The 26,008-nt window shown below is 31.1% G+C and overlaps 1 protein-coding gene and 1 pseudogene across 1 annotated transcript; both read right to left on the reverse strand.

Moving 5' to 3' along the window:
- Positions 1–6,772: 6,772 nt before the first annotated feature.
- LOC123195059 lies at positions 6,773–13,773 on the reverse strand (annotated as a pseudogene).
- A 4,027-nt stretch (positions 13,774–17,800) lies between these two features.
- LOC123194150 (cycloartenol synthase-like) lies at positions 17,801–25,148 on the reverse strand. Its single transcript, XM_044607312.1, is given in 15 exon segments — positions 17,801–18,087; positions 18,269–18,352; positions 19,749–19,829; positions 20,097–20,274; positions 20,384–20,527; positions 20,604–20,650; positions 20,757–20,813; positions 20,889–20,987; positions 21,074–21,196; positions 21,370–21,510; positions 21,931–22,182; positions 22,278–22,472; positions 22,552–22,641; positions 24,688–24,879; positions 24,951–25,148. Coding segments are annotated over 15 exon segments (2,004 nt in total). The 3' UTR covers positions 17,801–17,964.
- Between the last annotated feature and the right edge of the window lie 860 nt (positions 25,149–26,008).

A 26,008-nucleotide genomic window follows, 5' to 3' on the forward strand; every position in this document is an offset into this window, starting at 1 on the left:
TATTTTTATTTTGTTATTTCTCTACTTTCTAAGTTATGTGTAAAGAACAATTTATAGACATTCTTGTGACGGCACAATTACAATTAGCCCTATTAGGAAAAAGTCAAAATCAGTCGCTTCCAGAATTATTTCTAATTCTTTTATGCAAAGGTTCTTTCCATAACTTCCAAAAGCTTTTAATAATGCACTATTTATCGATTTAGAGACTTTAACATGGATTTTTGTATTTTCTAATGACCGAAAATGACAAAGAAGGTTAGTACATCATCTCTACTCTTATTTGAATCAATTTATTGTTAAGATTATTGAGATTTGAGAGAGATTTTAATATTTGAATTTTTAGGATTTCGATTTTGAACAATACATAAAATGTTTTGATTCTTGGTTGTTTGGGTTAAAATTCTTGAAGGGTTTTGTGTTATAGGATGTGTAGATTTGATTTGTGTTGAAATTTGAGGCTGAAATGTTGATTTTTGGTCGAAAAATTGGGTTAGAACTACCGGCAATGGGTCCATGGGAATAGTGGATCCCACAGATCAAATGAAATATCCCACAGGCAGGAACGATCGCCCGTGGGATGGAGGGAAAATTTAGCTTTTTCAAAATATTAGGGGCCAAGGAGATAAAGGGGAAATCCAGGGGGTCCGTGTGAAGTTTTGTAGAAACCCTGGGTTGATCCGTGCAAATCGTGGGTTGGGGGGAAATTGACTTTTTTTAAAGGGCCAAAGGACTATTTCACCCCTAAGTTTTAGTGCATTCTTAAGTCACACCCCTAGGGTTTGAAAAACTCAAAGTCCCACCCATGGGCTAACTTCTGCTAAAAAAAGTAATGGTAAATCGTCATTTCATTAATTATATTAAACTAATATAAAATTCAGTATGTTTCCCCCCACAGTTTTAAAAACAAACAAATTTACCCCTGTCTAAATTTTCTAACTTTCAAAAGTAACATTCCCCCCCCCCCCCCCCAAAACCTAGGTTTTATTTTCTAGAGGCTCTCCGACCACCATCTTTGACTACTGGAGAAAGTGCTTCAACTCACCATCTCACCGGCCACCTTCGAAGCTTTCAGATGATGCACCGAAGACTCACCTTCGTCGATTCTAGATGAATCAATAGAGACAAGGGTCTTTGTCGATTCTAGAAGAATTGACGAAGATGCTCATCTTTGTTGATTCAAACGAATCGACGAAGATGCGTCTTCGTTGCCTCTTCTTCTATTGGAGAATGAAGATCTAGTGGCCGACAAGTAGTGGGTTGAAGCATTGTTGTCGATTGCAGAGATAGTGATCGGAGAACATCTAAAAAATAATCTCTAGGTTTTGGGGGGAAAATGTTACTTTTGAAAGTTAGAAAACTTTAGGCAGGGGTGAAGTTTTTAGTTTTTAAAAGTGTGGGGGGAAAATATAATTAATTTTATATTTTGTTAATATAATTAATGAAATGATAATTTTACCCTTACTTTTTTAAACGAAAGTTAGCCCATGGGTGAGACTTTGGGTTTTTCAAACCCTGTAGGTATGACTTTAAAAATGCACTAAAACTTAGGGGTGAAATAGTTCTTTGGTCTTTTTTAACCTGTAGGGCCTATAAGAGATTAGAAAATTGATACGGGGGCAAAGAAAAAATACTAGACCTGTTTGAGAGTAGAAATTTTGTAAGGGGGTAAATTGATATTTTTTACACCTAGGGTCTTTCCACGTGTAGTTTTTAAATTTTATATTTGTTTTTCCATTTTTAATATAGTTTTCAAATTTGATGTTTATTTTTTCATTTTTTGTGCTTTTTTATACACATTTTATGATATAATTACAATATAGGTTTTGAAATTCAAATTGGTTTTTTCAGATTTTTGAATGATTTTTTGATTATTGACATACAAGGGTATTTCAATGTATAGAATTCGAGTTTTTATTACGTTTTTTTTTATTTTTGCCGTTTTAGGATATCTTGATATATATTTTTTGAGCGATTTTTCAATTGTTGACATTCTAAGGTATTTCAACGTATAAAATTTGAATTTGAATTTTGTTTTTCATATTTTTGTCATTTCTGAAAACTATCGACTCATACTTTTCAAATTTTCAAACAATTTTTCTATTGCTGATATTCTAGGGTATTTCAACATATAAAATTTGAATTTCAATTCTGTTTTTCAGATTTTTATCATTTATGAAAAGTATCAATTTGTATTTTTCAGATTTCTGAGCAATTTTTTTAATTGTAGACATTTTATAGTATTTCAACGTATAAAATTTGAATTTCAGTTATGTTTTTTGGATTTTTACTATTTCTAAAAAGTATTGACTTGTACTTTTCAAATTTTCGAGTGATTTTTCGGTTGCTAATATTCTAGGGTATTTCAACTATAGAATTCAAATTTTAGTTTTGTTTTCTAGATTTTTGTCATTTATCAAAAGTACTGATTGGTACTTTTCAGATTTTTGAGCAATTTTTTTATTGTTGATATTCTACGGTATTTTACCATATAAAATTCAAATTTCAGTTTCATTTTTTTTTATTTTTGCCATTTTAGGATATATCAACTCGTATTTTCCAAATATTGCAGCGATTTTTTTATTGTTGACATTTTAAGGTATTTCAACATATAGAATTCTAATTTCAATTTCTTTTTTCAGATTTTTGTCATTTATGAAAAGTATCGACTCGTACTTTTTAAATTTTTGAGCAATTTTTCTATCATTGACATTCCAGAGTATTTCAACGTATAGAATTCGAATTTCTATTTCATTTTTTCAAATTTTGCTATTTTAAGGTATATCAACTCATATTTTTTAGATTTTAGAGTGTTTTTTTGATTGTTAACATTCTAAGATATTTCTTCGTATAGAATTCGAATTTCAATTCTGTTTTTTAGATTTTTATCATTTATGAAAAGTATTAACTTGTACTTTTTAGATTTCAAGTGATTTTTTTATTGTTGACATTCTAAGGTATTTCAATGTATAGAATTCTTATTTTAGTTCCCTTTTTTATCGATTTTTTTCATTTTAGGATATATTGACTTGTATTTTTCAGATTTTCAAGCGATTTTTCTATTTTTATCATTCTATGGTATTTGAATGTATAAATTTCAAATTTCAGTTTTTCTTTTTTGTTTTTCCAGTTTTTATCTTTCTATGTTATTCCAACATGGACTTTTCGTATTTTAGTTGTATTTTTTTATTTGTCATTTCCATATGTATTTATATATTTGTTTATGGTGAAATCCTTACAAAATTTTAAATTTTTTTGTAGGATACATCTTTTAAAAGAAAATGTGTCGAATGGTGGGTTACGAATCCCCGACGAGTCAAGACACTTTCCGGCAAAGGTAACAAGTCGTGTTCAGTGCACTGTTATGTCCAAAATTAGATCCACACTAACCTCAGAATAGCTTTGACTATTTGAAAGGATATGTTTCGGGCATCTCCTTTGTCTACTAGATATCAAATTTTCTAAAGTGTTAGTGCATGCATTTCTCTTACGACAGCTACATCAACCCTCAGTTAAAGATGAGTTATGGTTCAGGGTTAATGGGGTTAAAGTGAGATTCAGCCCATTCGAGTTTTCCTTGATAACGGGGCTATCATTCAACCAACACATTGCACTTTCATTGTATATTACTCGTATATCTGGATACAGGATTAGAGAAACTTACTTTCGGGGCTGTCAAAAAATGCAGTATGATGATATCGAGCGTATTTTTTTGGCTAGGCTATAAAGGATGACAATATTGACGTCGTTAAGATGGTTATATTATATTACCTCCATATGGTGTTATTAGGGAATAATCAACAATATAAGGTTTCTGTGAAATACCATCAGTTGGTTGATCATCTGGATGGGTTTAATTTTTATCCCTAGGATGTTCCAGTATGGCAAATAATGTATAAGTCGATGTCCCAGGCTAGTGATAAAGTTTGTTCTGGTTGGATGCTCGAAATGCATAAATATGACCTTTACGGATTTCTTTTTGCTTTTTAGGTAAGTTTATATTGCTTGATTATATATATTAATTGGCAAAAATACAAATAGAGGTAACTTAACCATTAATGGTTCTGTTGTAGTATTGGATATATGAGATGATGGACACCCTGTATAATTAGGTGGATATGGTCAATATCCATGCGTCTTCATGGATTTTTCAATGGCGTACGTGCAGTGTTCTGACTTGGAGTCATATAGTCACTATTTTCATCGATGATCAAGTATGTAATCATTAATTAATGAGTTAATTAATTGACACCTTGAATATTGCAAATATGTTGAATTATGTACTCAATAAATATGACGATGTCATATTCCCACTCTGTTTGTCACTGATTGAGGAGGATAGACCATGGTATGTAGACATTCTTTTGTACATGGATATATTAGTTTCGCATTCCTCCTTATTTTCTTCGATGCCCCTTGACAGGAGATGGAGTTTCTTCGATGATGCCACTAGTAGATATACCAGTTGGTAGCCATAGGACATTTGAGGAGCCTATTCAATCCCCTATTATGGAGCAGCCTTCATGTTCCTGGTTGTTTAGACCCCCACCACCGAGATTGCAAACCTTCTTAGGGTTCAAAAGCCTACTACCGATTCTGTCACACAAGGGTATCCCCTATCTACATTACCCACTTTATCCATAGTAGATGTTGCATTGGCGTACTAAGACACTATGATTTTACATGAGATTTCCTATTTTCGCAAGGAGGTGTCTTCACAAATAACTCAATTACACAACGACGTGTCTTCCTATATGAGTCAATTAGAGGATCATCCAACTCGTTTGGAGGAAATCGTCATACGTGCATGCCCAGCTCCAATCGATCAAGTTACAAAGTCACATCTCATTTAATCTTTATAAAAATTGTATTTCGTTGTTGCTCTAACATCTTTATTGACTTCGTGCAGGATACGCACGACGGTGTCGGGATAACCTCTTCTATTGATAGGTCGATTCCATCCCGTCTCCCTTATGAGGTCTGTATTTAATTTATTAGAGATATTTAATGTTAAATGTTGTTATTATATTTTTATTTTATTTTATATAAAATGTCACAGATCGAGTGTGCTAATTAAGGTGTGTTATTATATTTTTATATTTCATTGCTAAGATAACATTAACCCATTTCATTAACCTCTTCCTTAGTATGTTGATAAGGTAACATTAACCCATTTCATTGAGTGTGTTAATTAAGATGAATTATTAAATTAACAATTTTAAATATTTTTTCAATTGGTGCGAACCGCTTATGGTAAGGTCGTTCGAAAAGGTCCACTCATATGCACTCTATATACAAATTCGATCAAACCGAGGGTGAAACAATAGATTCAAACCATTCCTTCCTTGGCTGCAGAGTGTGAGGAAGCTTTCCTCAAATGCTATGATGAGGTTGCAATATCAAAAGACCATGAAGTATATTGCATAAGAGCAAAGTCCAAAGCCACTTTTTGCTACACGTTTGTGAAGTTGCGTCAATGGGTAACCAATGATATAAGTGGTCTATATCCATTGACTTTGTTTAAATGTTTTATACATTCATGAAAACATAAAACAATTTATGTTTTCTTGTCAATCATCAGTATGTAAATTCCTTCTTGCCACTACTACATCAACACCATCACGAGTAGTAGGTTGTCATCTCATAGAGTTAGATGACGGTCGACACATTCTTCATGAGGCATATCGGCATAACATACGATAGTTAGGGTGACTACGAGTGGTCGAAGATCTTCAAAAAAATGGTGAAGGTAGATTACACATCGGGTTTATTTTACAAACCATAGGAGGTAGTCGATCAGATATTGTATTATAGGGTTTTCAAGGCATCGATAACTGGTAATGCAGTAAAATTAAAAATTAAAAAAAAAATTTGAAAAACCCTAACTAGTATACCCATTTTAGATGTATAATCATGAACATACAAAACATACATAGGGTATTTTAGATTTTATACCCGCGCTTGTTACTCCTTCGAATCTTTACATGGCTTGAGTCTGAACGTTATCCAACCTCAAGAGATAGTGCCTTGGTATCCACGCAAAACATGAACACATAAGAGGCAATCCAAAGAGAAGGTTGCTAGGCTTCTTTATTGGATTATTTGTGTTCATAAGAAGGAGAGAAAATAAAAAAACCTACAACTACAGTTTATGTTGTGTTTAGTCTCATTTTTTTCTTTAATTCTAATGTGTCTTAAATATGTGCAAGTGTCTGAGTACAATAAGAATTTCATCCAGTCAAGACACCGTCAACACATATGCACGGCTGGCATGTAAACATGCAGAATCGACAAGTTTCATAACATGTAGGAATGGCACACAAGTGAGTTGCTTGACATATTTTTAAGGCATGCACAGGTGGCACACAATTGTGCCACCTAACATGCACTTTGGCCTTTTACAGCTGGACAAAATTAGTCCAGCCATGCCATGTCTTTTATAATTTGCATGGTGCTAGTTGGTACCATGCACATCACGGTTTTCCTTGGCCGAAGCACAATCAATCGAATTCTCTCTTTCCTAAAACACTTGAATTATCATCAAATAATCCCCATCTCTAGGTTCGAATCAATCTCTACATGCATGTAACTCATAAGTTATCTATCAAACTAATAGTGTCTAAATTCGAACTGAATTTAGACATAGACTAAGGTTGGCCTCTAACAAAACATCTTGCTCGTCTTACAAGCATCTTGCTTAGGATATAGTTCAAGATCCCCTTGAGCATTTTATGTCGATCATCATTCATTGATAAATATATTGAGTTGCATGATCTTATTGATAATCTATCATAATATCTCCAAATATTTTAGCCAGATTCATGATCTAAGGAAGACAGAATAGAAGCATAAAATATTTTGCTGCGGTTAAAATTTAAATAATTTAATTTGATTAATCCAAGGAGAGATTAATTTATATTTATGAATTACATACCTCCAGCCATGCATAAGATCTTGTGAGTTCATATGACACAAAACCTCCATTTTTGTTCTGTTAGAATGCATACAAAATTCCATTCGTTAGTTTTTGCTTATATATTAATTCATCATTCACATTCTTAAATACTTGTAAGGATAAAATCACATTAACAGCGTCGTATAATTGATTTACTGGTATTGCTTCTCCCACAATATTAGAAGGTATTTGTGACAACAAGATTGTTGCCTGTGATGAATATTTTAACCTTGGTTTAAAACTTCAAAATAAATGAATTAAAATACATAATTAAAAATTAAGTTGAATTATAGTACCTTTAATCCCTCAGCAGTGCAATTTGATGCAGGCCAACCATTATCTGGAGTAGAGAATGGCCATCCTTCCTTAGAAATGTGACGATACCAATAACTCACATCATTTGAGCTATTTGCTTGAACCTAATTTAAATTGAAAAATAAGACATACATAAACTATAAACAAATTACTATGAATTTTTATTAGAGTAATACTACACATATCCATTAGATTCAAAATGGATTAGTTTTCAATTGAAATATATATATATATATATATATATATATATACACACACATACATAAACTATAAACAAATTACTATGAATATTTATTAGAGTAATACTATGCATATCCATTTTGTGTATATAAATATATATATAACTATACGTCATTGCGTGATTGAGTGTTTCTTCATCCTACTCAAAGTTGGAAAACATAGTTTTATTATTTTGATTATGCTGACACATTATTTATAATGAAACCTTTCACATACTTGAGTGGCTTTGATGAAATTGTGTGCTTTCTTAAGCATGGACGAAGCAGCATATTCTGAATGAAGAAGATTAGTAGAGAGGATGGCTTGAACAGTAAAAGCAACATCCCAGAATTGAGATCCATTGTAGCCTTGCATTTTCATTCCATCTTCAGCTATCCAAAGATAGTCTTTAATTCTTGGAAGGTGAAGCTTAAAAGCTAGAGAATCAGGGTCCGCCACCCAACAACACACCATGTTGAGTATTTTATTAACAGGTCCAAGGCATATATATTGAGTGGTTTCATCTTCATGGTGGATGTGTTTGATTACTGTTTTGAGAGCAGCTTCTCTCATCAACTTACGCATAGGCCATTTCATTAGAAGAGGTTCCACAAACTTGTCAATACAACTCCATATTATGTCTTGCATCATTGGGTGAGGGTAATAAAGGTCCTCCTAATAATCAAATATGCAAATACTTCAATTAGTAATGAGAAAAACAATATGAGTTGAAATAGAATAGTAGTCGTTGTGTATTTGATTTTACCCTTTAAATCTTAAATATAATTAGATTTAGTGTTCAATTATTTTATTAATATATGAATGAGCATGCATATAATACAATAAAGGTAGAAATAGAGATAAAAACAAAAAAATAGTATAATATGAAAGTGACATTCATAGATATAAATATTGATGATTTATATTTAATAATGATATAGGTAGGTAAAAAATAGTGAGAGATAGAGATAAAGATAAATACGTACTTTGGCATATTGATTTCTGACTTGGTCCCAATCAATATTGTGATAAGAAAGAGTGTAAATCTCTCTTCTAAGAGAAATTATAAGAAGATTAATTGGTCCCATAAATCTCTTGCCATACAAATATGACATTGCCAAATATGTTATTCGACTGTGACACCACATCCGTCTTAGATGAATGGGAACAAACTCAGGCACAACCCACATCTCTGGGAGTAAAAGATTGTTACTATTCCACTCATATACACCAAGTATCTAACACGTATATCAATGATTTTTTAATTCAAACAAACTATTGTAATATTGTTGAATTATTATGAGAAAAGAAAAAAAATAAATAAATAAAACAAACCGAAAGCCTCATCTTTCCCCAAGATGGAATCAAGTAACACCACCCCGATCAATGATCCACTTTCGAGCTTTCTCCATCGTGCCATCGCCACCCTCCATTTCTTTTCCAAGCAATCTCAGAGCCACATAGGAGAGTGTTGTACAAAACATTGTGCTGCATCCTTCTATATGTAATCCCCCACCCCCATCTTTTATTCTACAATATTTTTTATTCAGTAAGTTGAATTATATACCACTTGATCAAAAAAATCTGAAAGAAAAATTAACAAATAAATACCTGATGGTTATACAAATAGCGTAGCATCTCTTTCCGATGTTCCAAATGTAGTATTGCATCTAAGGCTCCAGTAACATATTAGCCAATCTCCTAAACAATTATTTAAAAAAAAAATCTATCATTATTTTACTTCCTCTTGTATGCAATTGCTTTACTCTTTTATCATGAAACTTTTGGAAGATCACTGTTCATTTTAGCAAGCTCATCATATTATAAATAAACAATCCCTTACATTGTTAAGCAATGTTTAATTATGTCTAACAATTATTAATTGCATTAGATTTATTTTTTAACAATCTCTGAGCAAGGTAATGGCTAGAAATAATATTCTTTATTTAGTTCAAATTTATTGATTTAGTAATCTTGCCATCATCTACTCAATTTCATTAGAAATAAATATTCATATATGCAATTAAAGATTTATAATTGTACAATAAATTTGAGTAGATGATGGCAATGTGGGGCAAGGACAAATTTTGGAAAGGAATAGAATTTTATTTAGGCCAAAGGACTTATTGCCACCCAAGTTATAGCGAAATCCCAACTCCCATCCTTTAACTTTCAAAAACCTAAACACCCACCTATAACCAAATTTCGGCAAAAAAATCTCATTTAAGATTAGGGGCAAAATCGTTATTTACTAAAAAAATTAAAATTTTATTACATTTTCCTGCCCCATACATAAAAACTTACATTTTCGCCAACCAAATTTTGAAAAGTGCAAAAACCCCCTTAGGGTTTGTTCCTCTTCCTTTGGCACTGATATCTCCTTCCTCGGTTGTTGCTCGTCCTCTCTCACCCCTTATCTCTCTTCTGGTCTCTCTTTTTTGCCTCTCCAGTCGTTTTCTGTTGAAGATGAAGACGGACGGTCTTTGTCTAAGATGATGATGCGTCGTCTTCGTCTTTCAGATGAAGACTCATCCTTTTCATCTCAGATGAAGACTCATCCTTTTCATCTCAGATGAAGACCGATCATCTTTGTCTTTGACAGAAGATGGTCAAAGAGGCAAGTGAGAGAGACCGAAGGGAGAGATAAGGAGTGAGAGAGGACAACTAATGGCCGAAGAAGGAAAATCAATGTCGGAGGAAGAAGAACAAACCCTAGAGGGTTTTTGTCACTTTTCAAACTTTGTGTGGGGGAAAATGTAAGTTTTTAAATATGGGAAAGGAAAATGTGATAAAACTTTAATTTTTTTTATAAATAACGGTTTTACCCTCAGCTCTAACTAAGATTTTTAATAAAAATTTGGTAATAAGTGAGTGTTTGGGTTTTTGAAAGCTGAAATGTGGGAGTTTGGGATTTCACTATACCTTGGGTAGAAATAAGTCTTTTGGCCTTTTATTTATCATGAGATGGTTGTGATCTGCCTCTCTCTGCATGCGGGATGGATGCCTTTTATCACATAACAACAAATTAGTTTCTGATTCGATAAGATAAGAATCAAAGATTACTTCTTTCCTCTTGATTCCAACTTGTTTAAGTGTCCTTTAATGAAAAACTTGACGTAGATTATTGGATTAATCGGACAATACACTTTCATTGTCATACTCTTTATTTTAATTCAAAATTTATTCAATTCAGTTTTTACATTCGCTCATCTAATTATTTCACGTTAAGATAGTCGGGGTAATCTTTTATTTAAAAAAATAAAATAGATTATCTTAAAGATTATTGGATATAAATCTATATTAGTTTAATAAAAATTGATAGGTAAAAATAATTCTTGTGTTTATTTAAATATAATAAAATAAAACCAAAATACTATTTTATTTAAATATTTTTTGGTATAATTATTCAAAAATATATTTCGTATTACTTGTTATGTTAATTAAAAAAGAAGGTATTTTTACCCTAAAAATTAATAAGTAAAAATATAATTTTAACAAAATCAAAATTACCTTAATAATTTGTTAATATATAAAGTGAATTTGATAATAAAATTTATTTTTATAATACCTATCATATCATTATTGGTAATAGAAGTTACTGTAATATTTTATTATTTATAAATAAAAAAGTAATATTAATAATAAATAATAAATTATTGAAATAATATATCATTACAATCAACTAATTAAAAGATTATTTAAAATTTGAAAAAAAAAGTAGCATGGACAATATTATTGATAAGGCCATTAATTGTTACTATTTTGATTTAGAATTCCCTTGTGTTGTGTGGAAATTTGATTTAATCTAATAGAATTACTTATCTTTTTGCTTTTAGGAAGCTTTGAGCAATTTTGGAATAAATAAGGCCAAAAAGATGAAAAACTAGAGCAGATCTATTAATCTGGAATTTCCGTAATGCAGACTAGGCATGGGCACGTGAAAGATGAGAGCAGAATCCGGAAAACAGATCTGAACGCCCAGATCAGCTGCAAGAGTTCAGAAAATATTAAGATTTGCTTCTTAGGAAAAGGATAATCACCAGCTGGAAAAGAGGATTAATTGAGCTAAATAAGGAATGATATTTTTGGAAGAAGGATTTATATTAAAAATACATATCTTTTCCTTTCTTTTTGGGAAGATATGTATCACTTTGCTTGATTGGATTAGGAGATTAGGATTCACTTTCAATTTCCAGATTTTTAGTAGAAAGATAATATATATACTCTTATTTTTATTTGAGAATTATCAACCATTGTACTTAGAGAATTAGAGAGAAAAACATGGTCTACAGTGGCTGAATAATTTATCTTGGTTGAAGGGATCTGAAACCATGGAACTACAATGATTGTGAGATTTATTTTTGTTCTTTAATGCATCTTTTTATTTATTCGAGTATTGATTATCTTTCTGAATTATTTGTTTATGATTGTGTTGGTTGATTTCTAAGGCGCGCGATTAGTTTATCAATTAATATAATCTATGGCTAGTTTAGGTGCTGAATCCGTAATTGTTCAATCCATCTAATCGAAGTGGCAACTAAGTTTATCGTTTGCTGCGTCAGAAGCGATAATCCTAGGGAAATAATCAACTAGATTAAATGCAACGTCGTACGTTTGTGTTGTCTTGCTTCGTTGGTCTTTCTAATTCGTAATGCTATTGTTTAATTAAATTCAAGATCGTATCCGAATTATTAATCAATAAGGGTTAATTGAAATACATGTTTTTGGTTAACTAATCGTAAGGAAGGACAGGTTAATTCAATATCACAACGAATATTTGAATAATTAATTTGATATTTTGTTTCGATGATCAATCGTAGTTCCAATGGTGGATGTGACCGAAGACCAAGGTTTGTTAAATCGATTTACTCCTTTTAGATTATTTTACTGAATTTTTAATTAGTGTTTTTCATTATAATTTGCATTCACTTCAAAACCCCCTTTTTTATTTATTTGTTTCGATTTATTCGTGACGACATACTAATCAAAGCTCTTCGAGGGAACGATCCCTACTTTCCTTTACTACATTTTTGTTGCAGGAATTTAGGATTTAATTTGGGTGTCAACGACAGCACGTACCAATTATTGCTAAAATTAAATATAAGGAAAGGCTGCCTCTTATATAATAAGATAAGCTATATGTATATAATACATAACACCTATTTAAATTTTCAAAAATATTGTCAAATGTTGAATCACATGTTGTAGAACTTAGACCCAACTTGTCATTTAATTCTAAACAAACAATTTCTCTACTTCACTTTCATTCCAAATTCTAATTTTTTTTTTCTTCCAACCTTATTTCTTTTTACAAAATTTCTACATACTAGAAGACAATTTTGAAAAAAAAAAAAATTTGTTGACTAGACTTTCTAGAAGATTATAGCTGTAACTTCACTTTTTTTTTTTTTTTTAACCTATAATTTTATATAAGAAATTGGGATTTTTTTAGAAAGTCTATTGATATTATTCATCCAACTGATGAAATAAATCAAAATCAAGAAGTAAAGAGTCCTTCCTATTTTGTTGCTGCAACATAAATTGGGCAGCATAGATTGTCTAGAACAAATTCAATGTCACATGGGTTCAACCTTATCAATGACCTTTAAAAATCCAAGTAGCCAACCGTGCTCACCAAAATTCAAAGTGTCCATGCCCTAAAGTAGAGGGCACCATGCCCTAAAGTAGATGCCCAAAATTTTCCTGCCTTTTCAAAAATAATAAACATAATCCAAGGATTTTCCTATGAACCTATACGTTAGAATGAAAATAGAACAAAATAAGGGAATATAAAGATAAAATAAATATGTCTATTAGCAAGCATACCAAGGCAGGAAGAAGAAACAAAGGGCCACCATAATCGCCAGGCCAGAAGCCATCCTCAGTTTGAAGAGTTGAATAGAATCTCAGGCTTCTTCTCAATGTATTAGCCACCAATTCCTCTGTTATTTCTTCTTCACTCGTTATTTTCACTTTCTCAGGAAGCAAATTCATCTCACATGGACTCTCCTTTGCAAACTATAATTATAAAAAACTTCAAAATGACCTTCAAAAAATATATAACTATAATCTAAATATAATGAATTTACCTGAAGTCTCATAATAAGATCAGAACTATGCTTTTGTTGAAAGCGATTTTTGGTGAAGTGCTTCCGAAGAATTTCAACTTGTGCTTTTTCTTCAGGTGTTCCAAGCTCTGGTTTAAATTCCCAGAACTGTCTGCTGGTGTGATTGTTTACACTTTTAACATATCCATCATTTCCTTTTGAAATCTTCAGCTGCCACATTATTTTTATTTTATTATTTCTCTACTTTCTAAGTTATGCGTAAAGAACAATTTATAGACATTCTTGTGACAGCACAACTACAAATTACCCTATTAGAATAAGGTCAAAATCAGTTGCTTCCAGAATTATTTCTAATTTTTTTGTCCAAAGATTCTTTCCACAACTTCCATAAGCTTTTAATAATGCTATATTTATAAATTTAGAGACATTAACATGGATTTTCATTGATACTGTGATATGATTTTCATGATTTATATTTGACTTGTTTTCATAAATTTTATCCATGAAAACTGAAATATTTTTTATTTTATAATTTTTTTTATCTTTCTTTTTTCAAATTGAATTAATGCAATAATAAAACTATTAGAGATGTGAAATAAAATTGGGGTTTCAATAGGAAAGCCTAGTGCCTCGACCTTATTCCATAATGTTATGATAAAAGTAGCAAGGATGGAGAGTGTAAGAGATATCACATATACTTGCAATAATACATTAGAGAGTGCTAAGCCAAACGTTGGGTACAACTAGTGGTGGAAAGTTGATACTAGAGTGCAACAAGTGATATTGAGAATAGACAATATGCAAAGTTCAATACAAATGCTTGGGGTGGATGTATGGAGGGGTATTGTGTGCCACAAGATAGAAGTAACTATTTTCCAAGGGTGTTGTAATACGATAATGTATTTAAATCTAAAGATAATTGACATCCCTTTAGTCATTAATGAAAAAAGTAGTTTCTCTTTCAAGAGTATCATCACGAATTCACACAATAACTAAATTTTGTCCGAAGGAATTGATGTTCTAATTTGGAACCACTAGGTTGTGTCATGAGTTGAATACTCGAAAGATTGTGTAGTGGGCATTTACAAGTACTATATGCACAAGGGTGTGCATTCAAATGGGTGCGGCAAAGTGTCACAACCTTATTCTACAATGTTGTGACGAGCAATAGGTTTGGAGAGTGTCCAAGTTTTTATGATTTTGTAAACATTCAAGTGGAGTATAATATCTAAGACTCAAGATGTGTTTCCATTATTCACATTGACAATGCTTCATATGATTCTGTAAGAGTGAGGTGTTCTATGAACAGTCTTAAGTTTTAGAATCACAACCAAATTTGTATAGATAGGTTTTCACCTTAAACTTATTTGATTGATTCGAATTCTAGCTCCAATTTCAGTTATCTAATACTGTTCACATATATCTTTTTAATTCCCCAAAAAATCTACCACTTACAAGTTATAATGTAGGCAAAATTAAATTGTGATTCATCTTAGTTTGTTTACAAATGTGCCTATAACAAAAATGCACTTTAAACTATAAAAATTAAATTTACAAAATATAAAGGAAAAAAGTAACAATCCAGATGGACTTTACATGAGAATCAATTCCAAACTACAAAGTAGTGAAGAAGCCTCTCTAAGTGTCATTGTAATTTTGAATTGGAAATAACCAAAATCATATCTCACTTGTTTCCTTTTCATAGTCAAGTAAAGATAAGATCAAAAAAATAAACATTTATCTAAAATTTTATTGGAATGTTGAGCCTTAAAATAGAATCTGTAAGGTACAATAAGTAAAATTCAGCCAACTAAATCCCACCAAGCAACATTATACCAATAAAAGGGTAATTCAGTTTCAAGTCCAAAATTCCTATCATGGAATAAGGACTACCACAAAGCACATTCCTGGGGATAAATGATGGTTGCATACCTCCTCACACTTTTTGAGTTTCCCATTGTTTGAAAACAACTCACCATTGATGCATTTCTAACATAAATTACAATACTATTTCATGCACTAGCATAATCTTAATTGTTGATGTGATTCTCCTCACTAACTTATGCACGCACACTATCAATTTCATTGATAAGATAACATTAACCCATTTCATTAACCTCTTCCTTAGCATGTTGATAAGGTAACATTAACCCATTTCATTGAGTGTGTTAATTAAGATGAATTATTAAATTAACAATTTTATATATTTTTTCAATTAGTGCAGACTATTTATGGTAGGGTCATTGGAAAGGGTCCACTTATATGTACTCTATATACAAATTCAATCAAATTGAGGGTGAAACAACATACTCAAACCATTCCTTCCTCGACTACAAAGCATGAGGAAGCTTTCCTCAAATGATACGATGAGGTTGCAACATCAAAAGACCATGAAGTATATTGCATAAGAGCAAAGTCCAAAGCCACTTTTTGGCACACAGTTGTCGAGTTACATCAGTGGCTAACCAACGATGTAAGTGGTATATATCCATTAACTTTGTTTAACTATTTTATACATTCATGAAAACATAAAACAATTTATGTTTTCTTATCAATTATCAATATGTAAATTCCTTCTTAGCACTACTACGTCAACACCATCATAGCAACACGTCATTATCTCATAGAGTTAGACGATGGCCGACACATTCTTCATGGAGCATATAGACATAACATACAATAGTTAGGATGACTACGAGTGGTCAAAGCTTTTCATAAAGATAGTGGAGGCAGATTACACGTCGGGTTTATTTTACAAACCATAGGAGGCAGAGGATCAAGTATTGTGTTATAGGGTTTTCAGGGCATTGGTAACTGGCATCGGAATTGATTAAATATTAAAAAAAATCCTAAAAAAACCCTAACTAGGATACCCATTTTAGACATATAATCATGAACATACAAAACACACATAGGGTGTTTTAGATTTTATACTTGTGTTTGTGACTCCTCCAAATCTTTATGTAGCTTAAGACTGAACGTTATCCAACCCTCAAGAGGCAGTGCATTGGTATCCACGCAGAGCATGAACACGTAAGAGACAATCTAAAGAGAAGTTTGCTAGGTTTCTTTATGGATTATTTGTATTCACAGGAAAAATGAGAGAAAATAAAAAAAACCTATGATTGTTGTTTCTATTGTGCTTATAGTCTCATTTTTTCCTTTAACTCTAATGTGCCTTAAATATGTGCAGGTGTCTGAGTACAATAAGAATTTCATCCCAACCAGACATCGTCAACACACATGCATGGTTGGCATGTAAACATGCACAGTCGGTATGTTTCATAACATGCACAAATGGCACACAAGTGTGTCGCCTGACATATTTTTAAGGCATGCCCAAGTGGCACACAAGTGTGCCGCCTAACATGCACTTTGACCTTGCATAGCTAGACAAAATTAATCCAGTAATGTCATGTCTTTTATAATTTGCATCATGGTTTTCCTTGGTCAAAGCATGGTCAACCAAACTCTCTCTTTCCTAAAACACATAAATTATCATTAAAAGTTCCTCGTCTCTAGGTACGAATCAATCTCTATATACGTGTAACTCATAAGTTATCTATCAAACTAATAGTGCCTAAATTCGAGCTGAATTTAGACACAAACCAAGATTGGCCTCTAACAAAACATCCTGCTTGTCTTTTTAGCATCTTGCTTAGGACACAGTTCATGATCCCCTTGAACATTTTATGTCGAAATCCTTTTAGATACTAAGGTTCAAACAAAAACAAATCTACGATCTATATAAAGAGGTAACCTACTAGAATAATTAAGAAAAAATCTAAGTAATAAAAAAGCAATTACAAACAAAGAAGAACTTGAACAAAATCTATCAAAAATTTCATGTGTGTACGTGTATAATACTTAGGTTGTAACTAAAACTGAAGAAGATCGTATATATAATCAACACTTATGTCCAGAGATGTTCAACTTCTCTACCATGAAATAACACAAATATCCTTTTAAAATAATTGTGGACAAAATACTAAAATAATATCATATATTCATATATGATCAAAAAATCAAAATAATATCATATTAGAACAATGTCATATGAAAAGATAATTTTTAGAATAATTTTATAATAATAAGAAAACTATCATATCAAAAGATTAGTATAATAATAATATCATATCAGAAAATGTAGATAAAAAAACTGTTATATTCAGAAGATAAGATTCATATTTTAGAGATATGGTCAATAATAAAATATATATGCATACAACATTATAAAACACAACCTAAAAAATGTTATTACAAATATTCATGAATTGTCAAATACATATACAATATAAACATATTTTACTACCAGTTAAAATATGCTTAAAGAGAAACTTGTTACATTGTATTTTGCAATTTTACCTCCATAGTTGCGAGGACTGTTATTAGTTCTTTTAATATGTACATTTAATATTCTTTAGATGATAGCAACACAGTATTGCGATATTCTCCCAAAGCCCATATGGGAAAGATATTTCTATAAGCTGAATAACTTATCATGCAATTCTTGTTGAAGACTCCAATGATTTCCTATCAAAATAAAAAAGAAGAATGAACACATTGATGTCTTTGAAATTAAGAGTATCTCATTTATGAAGTCTTTGTTGGTGTGAACTTGGAAAAAACTTTTTGAAAAAATTATAAATTAGTCTTGTCAAAATACATGAAGGAAACTTGCACCTCAGTTGCTAAAGAAAAGTGTATTGGTTACCTGTTGTGGGAAATCTCCATTTTCCATTTGTAAATCAATTAGCACTTTAGCTGCACGATGTAATGGAACTGGATCTCTATAGCCCTATTCACAACCAAAAAAAAAAAATGATTGTTTTATTTTAGTTAGCCGTTTAGGGAACACCATTGGCCCTAGAAATTTAATAACATACTATACAATAGAACTATTACTTAATCATTTAGTGTACATCTCCAAACCCATAATTTCAATGACTTTATATGTAATACATGTAAAACATTCTTCACCGACTTTATATGTAATACATATAAAACATTATTCGATGAATCTATATGTAAAAACATTTAAAACTATGGTGAAAACATTTTCTTTTAAAAACATCATAATCTTAAATAAATATATATATTCTATGTCGATTAGTCTAGGTTGAGGAAGACATTTTACACATGACCATGTGAGTAACATAGTTGCACAGTCTCATTTCCTTACACATTTATTTGATTACAGTTAAACATAATTTGTGCGATATTGTAAATGTGCGTATGTAGAATATCTCACAGATACCCTTTCACAATAACCTTTATATGAAAAATATATATAAAAAAAAGTTATAAGAAAAACATTTTTAATAGGTGTCATTATAATATATAAAATATAAAAAAAATAGTCTACACATGTATTATATGTATCCCAAGATCACATGTGTACTATAGGATAGAGTCTCACACATGTACTACGGGTGCTTTAGGCCCATATGCATTGTAAAACATGGCTCTACACCCTAAGAACGTAGAAAACGTGTGCATCGTAAAAATTCTAGTCTTATCCAGAAAACTCGTGATATGTTTTTATAAAAATCATATGCATGCAATCGGTGATAGACTAAAAATTTTTGTCTAGGGGGCATTTCCTAGCTCCCTCATTATTTGTCTATGCAACTAGTGAAAGTTAAAATTTTTTTGATGTGGGCTAACATTAATTATGATTTTGGTTTAATAAAACTAGGTATTGGAATAGTTTAATGTCAATTTATAAATGAGCTGAAGTGATCAATAAAAATGAGTTCAATACACTTAAAAGTTATGATCTAGGTAAATAACATAAGTATGGGTCCTAAGGTTTATTGGACCTTGAAGAGAGGTTAATTAACCTATTATATATTGGGTAGGTTTCTACTCTAAAACCTAATACAGTATAGTTGCAGTATAGCTTACCCATGCAAAGCTGTCATTCAGGGAGGTTTTTGGAGTAGAAGATTAACTCATGTCGAGAGGTGATCTTAGTAAGTAATTTAAGCAACTGTATGAATTCAATTTGCATGGTGATTCTAGAATTCTTAAAACCCTAAAGTTTAAATTAGTATTTTATGATCTATGCATTGATCCTATGAATTATAATTGCATGATTTTATGTTTGTTCGTGCATAATAAATCTTGCATATGGTATCAGAATAATACGCATCAGGTTGTAAAATGATTTTATGTTTTATTCATATACATACCTGGCCTGCCTCAATGAGAGCTAACATTGCCCATGCAGTGTTGACTAGATGTGCTTTGTTTCTTGGAAGATTTTTATATACCTATTTATTTACAAAAACATATATCACTCTTTATTTTAGAATAACAAATACTCACATAAGAACAATGCTATATACACACACTTTCAAATACACCATTGGGTACAAAGATGGCATATTATCATGTGATTGCGTATTATTTTATTCTTAATTTAAAATTACTTAATCACATAATGACATATTATTTATAGACCTAATGATGTACTAGATAATGTATATACATAGCTTTATAGAACAGATAAAAGGGTTTGGTTTCAATAGTTTTCTGACCTTGTTTTGGCTTGAAAGGTAGCTCTCTCCCCAACCTCCACAAGGAAGTTGCTTTGATAACAAAAACTCACATGCCTTTTTGATGTTATTGTTACTTCCATATGTCTTTCCACTACTCACCAACCCTTTTATTCCAAACCATGTTCCATAAGTGAAGCACACTCCCCAACTCACATACCTATTTTTATTCATTCCACAACATTAATTCTTTCTTTTAATCATTTTCTACTCTTAATTATATACTTCTAATTGCATACTTAATATTTGCAGGGTGTTGTATAGTTTACCATGAGCCATCTGGTTGTTGTATGCTTTCAATAAACTTGACTGCCTTTGCAATTGATATTTCTATTTCTTTAGTCCGATGGCCTGGATACTTTTTCATGAATGACTTTAAGCCTTGAATTGCTGCTGATGTGCATTCCACATACCTGTGTATATGTTAAGTTTTAATTAATAATTTCGATCAACATTCATTGATAAATATATCGAGTTGTATGATCTTACTGATAATCTATCATAATATCTCCAAATATTTCAGCCGGATTCATGATCTGAGAAAGATAGAATAGAAGCATAAAATTTAACTGTGGTTAAAATTTAAATAATTTAATTTGATTAATTCAAGGAGAGATTAATTTATATTTATGAATTACATACCTCCAACCATGCATAAGATCTTGTGAGTTCATATGATGCAAAACCTCCATTTTTGTTCTGTTAGAAGGCATACAAAATTCCATTTGTTAGTTTTTGCTTTTATATTAATTCATCATTCACATTCTTAAATACCTGTAAGGAAAAAATCACATTAACGGCGTCGTATAATTGATTTACTGGTATTGTTTCTCCCACAATATCAGATGGCATTTGTGACAACAAGATTGCCGCCTGTGATGAATATTTTAACATTGGTTTAAAACTTTAAAATAAATGAATTAAAACACATAATTAAAAAGTAAGCTAAATTACAGTACTTTTAATCCCTCAGTAGTCCAATCTGACACAGTCCAACCATTATCTAGAGTAGAGAATGGCCATCCTCCCTTAGAAATGTGGCGATACCAATAATTTACATCATCTGAGCTATCTGCTTGAACCTAATTTAAAATGAAAAAAAAAATATTCAAAATAGATTAGCTTTCAAGTGAAATATATATATACATAAATTACAAACAAATTATTATGAATTTCTATTAGAGTAATACTATGCATACTCATTTTGTGTATATAAATAGATACATAATTATGTGTCATTATATATAAATAGAGCTATCTGTTTGATTATTGTTTTGAGAGCAGCTTCTCTCATCAACTTACGCATAGGCCATTTCATTAGAAGAGGTTCCGCAAACTTGTTAATACAACTCCATATTATGTCTTGTATCATTGGATGAGGGTAGTAAAGGTCCTCCTAATAATCAAATATGCAAATACTTCAATTAGTAATGAATTGTAAGCAAGGAGACTTCTAGGTGGAGCTATAGTTTAATTGAACTATGTAAAAATTAAATATGTAGTATTGCAATCCCATTTAATTAAAAAATATGCGGTTGAATGAGACAAACAATATGAGTAGAAAAAGAGTAGAGATTGTTGTGCATTTGATTTTACCCTTTAAATCTTAAATCTAATTAGATTTAGTGTTCAATTATTTTATTAATATATGAATAAACATGCATATAATATGATAAAGGTAGAGATAGAGATAAAAACAAAGAAATAATATAATATGAAAGTGACATTTATATATATAAATATTGATGATTTCTATTTGATAATGATATAGGTTGATAGAAAATAGGGAGAGATAGAGATAAAGATAAATACATACTTTGGCACATTGATTTTTGGCATAGTCCCAATCAATATTCTTGTAAGGAAGAGTGTAAAGCTCTCTTCTAAGAGAAATTATAAGAAGATTAATAGGTCACATAAATCTCTTGCCACATAAATATGACATTGCCAAATATACCGATCGACTGTGATACCACATCCATCTTGGATGAATGGGAACAAACTCAGGCATAACCCACATCTCTGGGAGTAAAGGATTGTTACCATTCCACTCGTATACACCAAGTATCTAACATGTATATCAATGATTTTTTAATTCAAATAAACTATTGTAATATTATTGAATTATTATGAGAAAAGAAAAACTAAATAAATAAAACAAACCGAAAGCCACATCTTTTCCCAAGATGGAATGGAAGTAACACCACCCCGATCAATGATCCACTTTCGAGCTTTCTCCATGGCGCCATCGCCACCCTCCATTTCTTCTCCAAGCAATCTTAGAGCCACATAGGAGAGTGCTGTACAAAACATTGTGCTGCATCCTTCTATATGTAACCCCCAACCCCCATCTTTATTCTACAATATTTTTTATTCAGTAAGTTGAATTATATACCACTTGATCAAAAAAATCTGAAAGAAATTAACAAATAAATACCTGGTGGTTATACAAATAGCGTAGCATCTCTTTCCGATGTTCCAAATGTAGTATTGCATCTAAGGCTCCAGTAACATATAAGCCAATCACCTAAACAATTATTAAAAAAAATTCTATCAATATTTTACTTCCTCTTGTGTGCAATTGCTTTATTCTTTAATCATGAAACTTTTGGAAGATCATTGTTCTTTTTTATTAGCAAGCTCATCATATTATAAATAAACATTCTCGTATATTGTTAAGCAATGTTTAATTATGTCTAACAATTATTAATTCTATTAGATTTATTTTTTAACAATCTTTGAGCAAGGTAATGGCTAGAAATAATATTCTTTATTTAGTTCAAATTTATTGATTTAGTAATCTTGCCATCATCTACTCAATTTCATTACAAATAAATATTCATATCTGCAATTAAAGATTTATAATTGTACAATAATTAAGTACAATAAATAAACCAAGTTTGTGGGCCTGACAATGTGGGGCAAGGAACAATTTTGAAAAGGAATAGAATTTTATTTAGGCCAAAAGACTTTTTCCCACCCAAGGTATAGCGAAATCCTAAACTGTCACCCTCCAACTTTCAAAAACCCAAACACCCACTCATAACCAAATTTTTGTTAAAAATCTCAATTAGGGTTTAGGGTAAAACCGTTATTTACTAAAAAAATTAAAGTTTGATCACATTTTTCTCTCCTGTATTTAAAAGCTTATATTTCCCCAACCAAAGTTTGAAAAGTGACAAAAACTCCCCTAGGGTTTGTTCCACTTCCAGCAGCACTGATTTCTCCTTTCCCGACCGTCGATCGTCCTTCCTCCCCCTTATCTCTCCTTCAGTCTCTCTCATTTGCCTCTTCGACCGTTTTTTATCAAAGACAAAGACGAACGATCTTCATCTGAGAGATGAAGATGACATATCATTATCTTAAACAAAGACCGATCGTTTTCATCTAAGACAAAGACAATTTCGTCTTTGTCTTTGGTTGAAGACGATCGAAAGGGTAACAAAGAGAGATGGCAGAGAGATAAGGGAGAGGGAGGATGGCTGAGGACTATCCATTTTGTTAAATATAACAATAATTTATATTATATTAATTTTGTTAAAATTTTATCTTTATTTATTAATTTTTATGATAAAAATACCTCCATTTTTAATTGATATAACAAATAAAATAAAGAGAATTTTAGAATAATTATGCTCAATTATTTCTGTTTTAATATTTTTTATTACTTATAATTAAATATAATAGTTATTGATAGTCGTTAAATATAACAATAATTTATATTTAATATTTTTTTAAGTAATTTTTTATGATAATTCTTTATTAATATTTTATTTTTAATAATAGAAAATTAACCAAAACCATTGCACTCTGAAATTCATAAATGACTGCCTATTAATGAAATTCCTCAATTTTCATGCTTAAAGTATTTATTACGTTTAGGTTTTGTCACTTTAGGTTTTGTCAATATTTCAAAATATTTAATTTATGGATTTTAAGGAAAGATAAATCCTTGGGAAACATTATAACCGTGCTCATAGAACTAGGGGTGTTCAAAATTATCCGGTAACCGAATCGAATCAATTTTTAAACCGAACCAAAAAATAGGTTATTTGAAAAATCGGTTCGGATACCGGTTCAAAAATATATATAAACCGAATTTTCGGTTCGGTTACTGGTTTGCCTAATTTTAAAAACCGGTTAACCGAACCGAATTGGTTTTTAAAAAATAGAATAAAAATTTAATAAAATATTGAATATAATTTCAAAAAATTAGAAAAAAATAATAAAATATGATAATTTTTTGAAATTCGGTTCAAAAATCGGTTAACCAAAATTTCGGTTCGGTTAATTGATATTTTCGGTTCGGTTTAAAATCGGTTAATCTTTAAATCGATTCGGTTTCGGTTCATGATTTTTTCCAAACCGAAAATTCGGTTCGGTTCAAAATATTGGCAAAGCGGTTCGGTTAACCGGTTTTGAACACCCCTACATAGAACCACTTGTTGGATTACGTTTTCAAAAATAATAAACGTAATCCAAGGATTTTCCTGTGAACCAACACGTTAGAATGAAAATAGAACAAAATAAGGGAATATAAAGATAAAATAAATATGTCTGATAGCAAGCATACCAAGGCAGGAAGAAGAAACAAAGGGCCACCATAATCGCCAGGCCAGAAGCCATCCTCAGTTTGAAGAGTTGAATAGAATCTCAGGCTTCTTCTCAATGTATTAGCCACCAATTCCTCTGTTATTTCTTCTTCACTTGTTATTTTCACTTTCTCAGGAAGCAAATTCATCTTACATGGATTCTCCTTTGCAAACTATAATAATAAAAAACTTCAAAATGACCTTCAAAAAATATATAACTATAATCTAAATATAATTAATTTACCTGAAGTCTCATAATAAGATCAGAACTATGCTTTTGTTGAAAGCGATTTTCGGTGAAGTGCTTCCGAAGAATTTCAACTTGTGCTTTTTCTTCAGGTGTTCCAAGCTCTGATTTAAATTCCCAGAACTGTCTGCCTGTGTGATTGTTTACACTTTGAACACATCCATCATTTCCTTCTGAAATCTTCAGCTTCCACATTATTTTTATTTTGTTATTTCTCTACTTTCTAAGTCATGTGTAAAGAACAATTTATAGACATTCTTGTGACGGCACAATTACAATTAGCCCTATTAGGAAAAAGTCAAAATCAGTCGCTTCCAGAATTATTTCTAATTCTTTTATGCAAAGGTTCTTTCCATAACTTCCAAAAGCTTTTAATAATCCACTATTTATCGATTTAGAGACATTAACATGGATTTTTGTATTTTCTAATGACCGAAAATGACAAAGAAAGTTAGTACATCATCTCTACTCTTATTTGAATCAATTTATTGTTAAGATTATTGAGATTTGAGAGAGATTTTAAGGTTTGAATTTTTAGGATTTCGATTTTGAACAATACATAAAATGTTTTGATTTTTGGTTGTTTGGGTTAAAATTTTTGAAGGGTTTTGTGTTATAGGATGTGTAGATTTGATTTGTGTTGAAATTGGAGGCTGAAATGTTGATTTTTGGTCGAATAATTGGGTTAGAACTACCGGCAACGGGTCCATGGGAATAGTGGATCCCACAGATCAAATGAAATATCCCACAGGCAGGAACGATCGCCCGTGGGATGGAGGGAAAATTTAGCTTTTTCAAAATATTAGGGGCCAAGGAGATAAAGGGGAAATCCAGGGGGTCCGTGTGATGTTTTGTAGAAACCCTGGGTTGATCCGTGCAAATCATGGCTTGGGGGGAAATTGACTTTTTTTAAAGGGCCAAAAGACTATTTCACCCCTAAGTTTTAGTGCATTCTTAAGTCACACCCCTAGGGTTTGAAAAACTCAAAGTCCCACCCATGGGCTAACTTCTGCTAAAAAAAGTAATGGTAAATCGTCATTTCATTAATTATATTA

The sequence above is a fragment of the Mangifera indica genome, chromosome 13 (assembly GCF_011075055.1).
Source record: "Mangifera indica cultivar Alphonso chromosome 13, CATAS_Mindica_2.1, whole genome shotgun sequence".
NCBI lineage: Eukaryota > Viridiplantae > Streptophyta > Magnoliopsida > Sapindales > Anacardiaceae > Mangifera > Mangifera indica.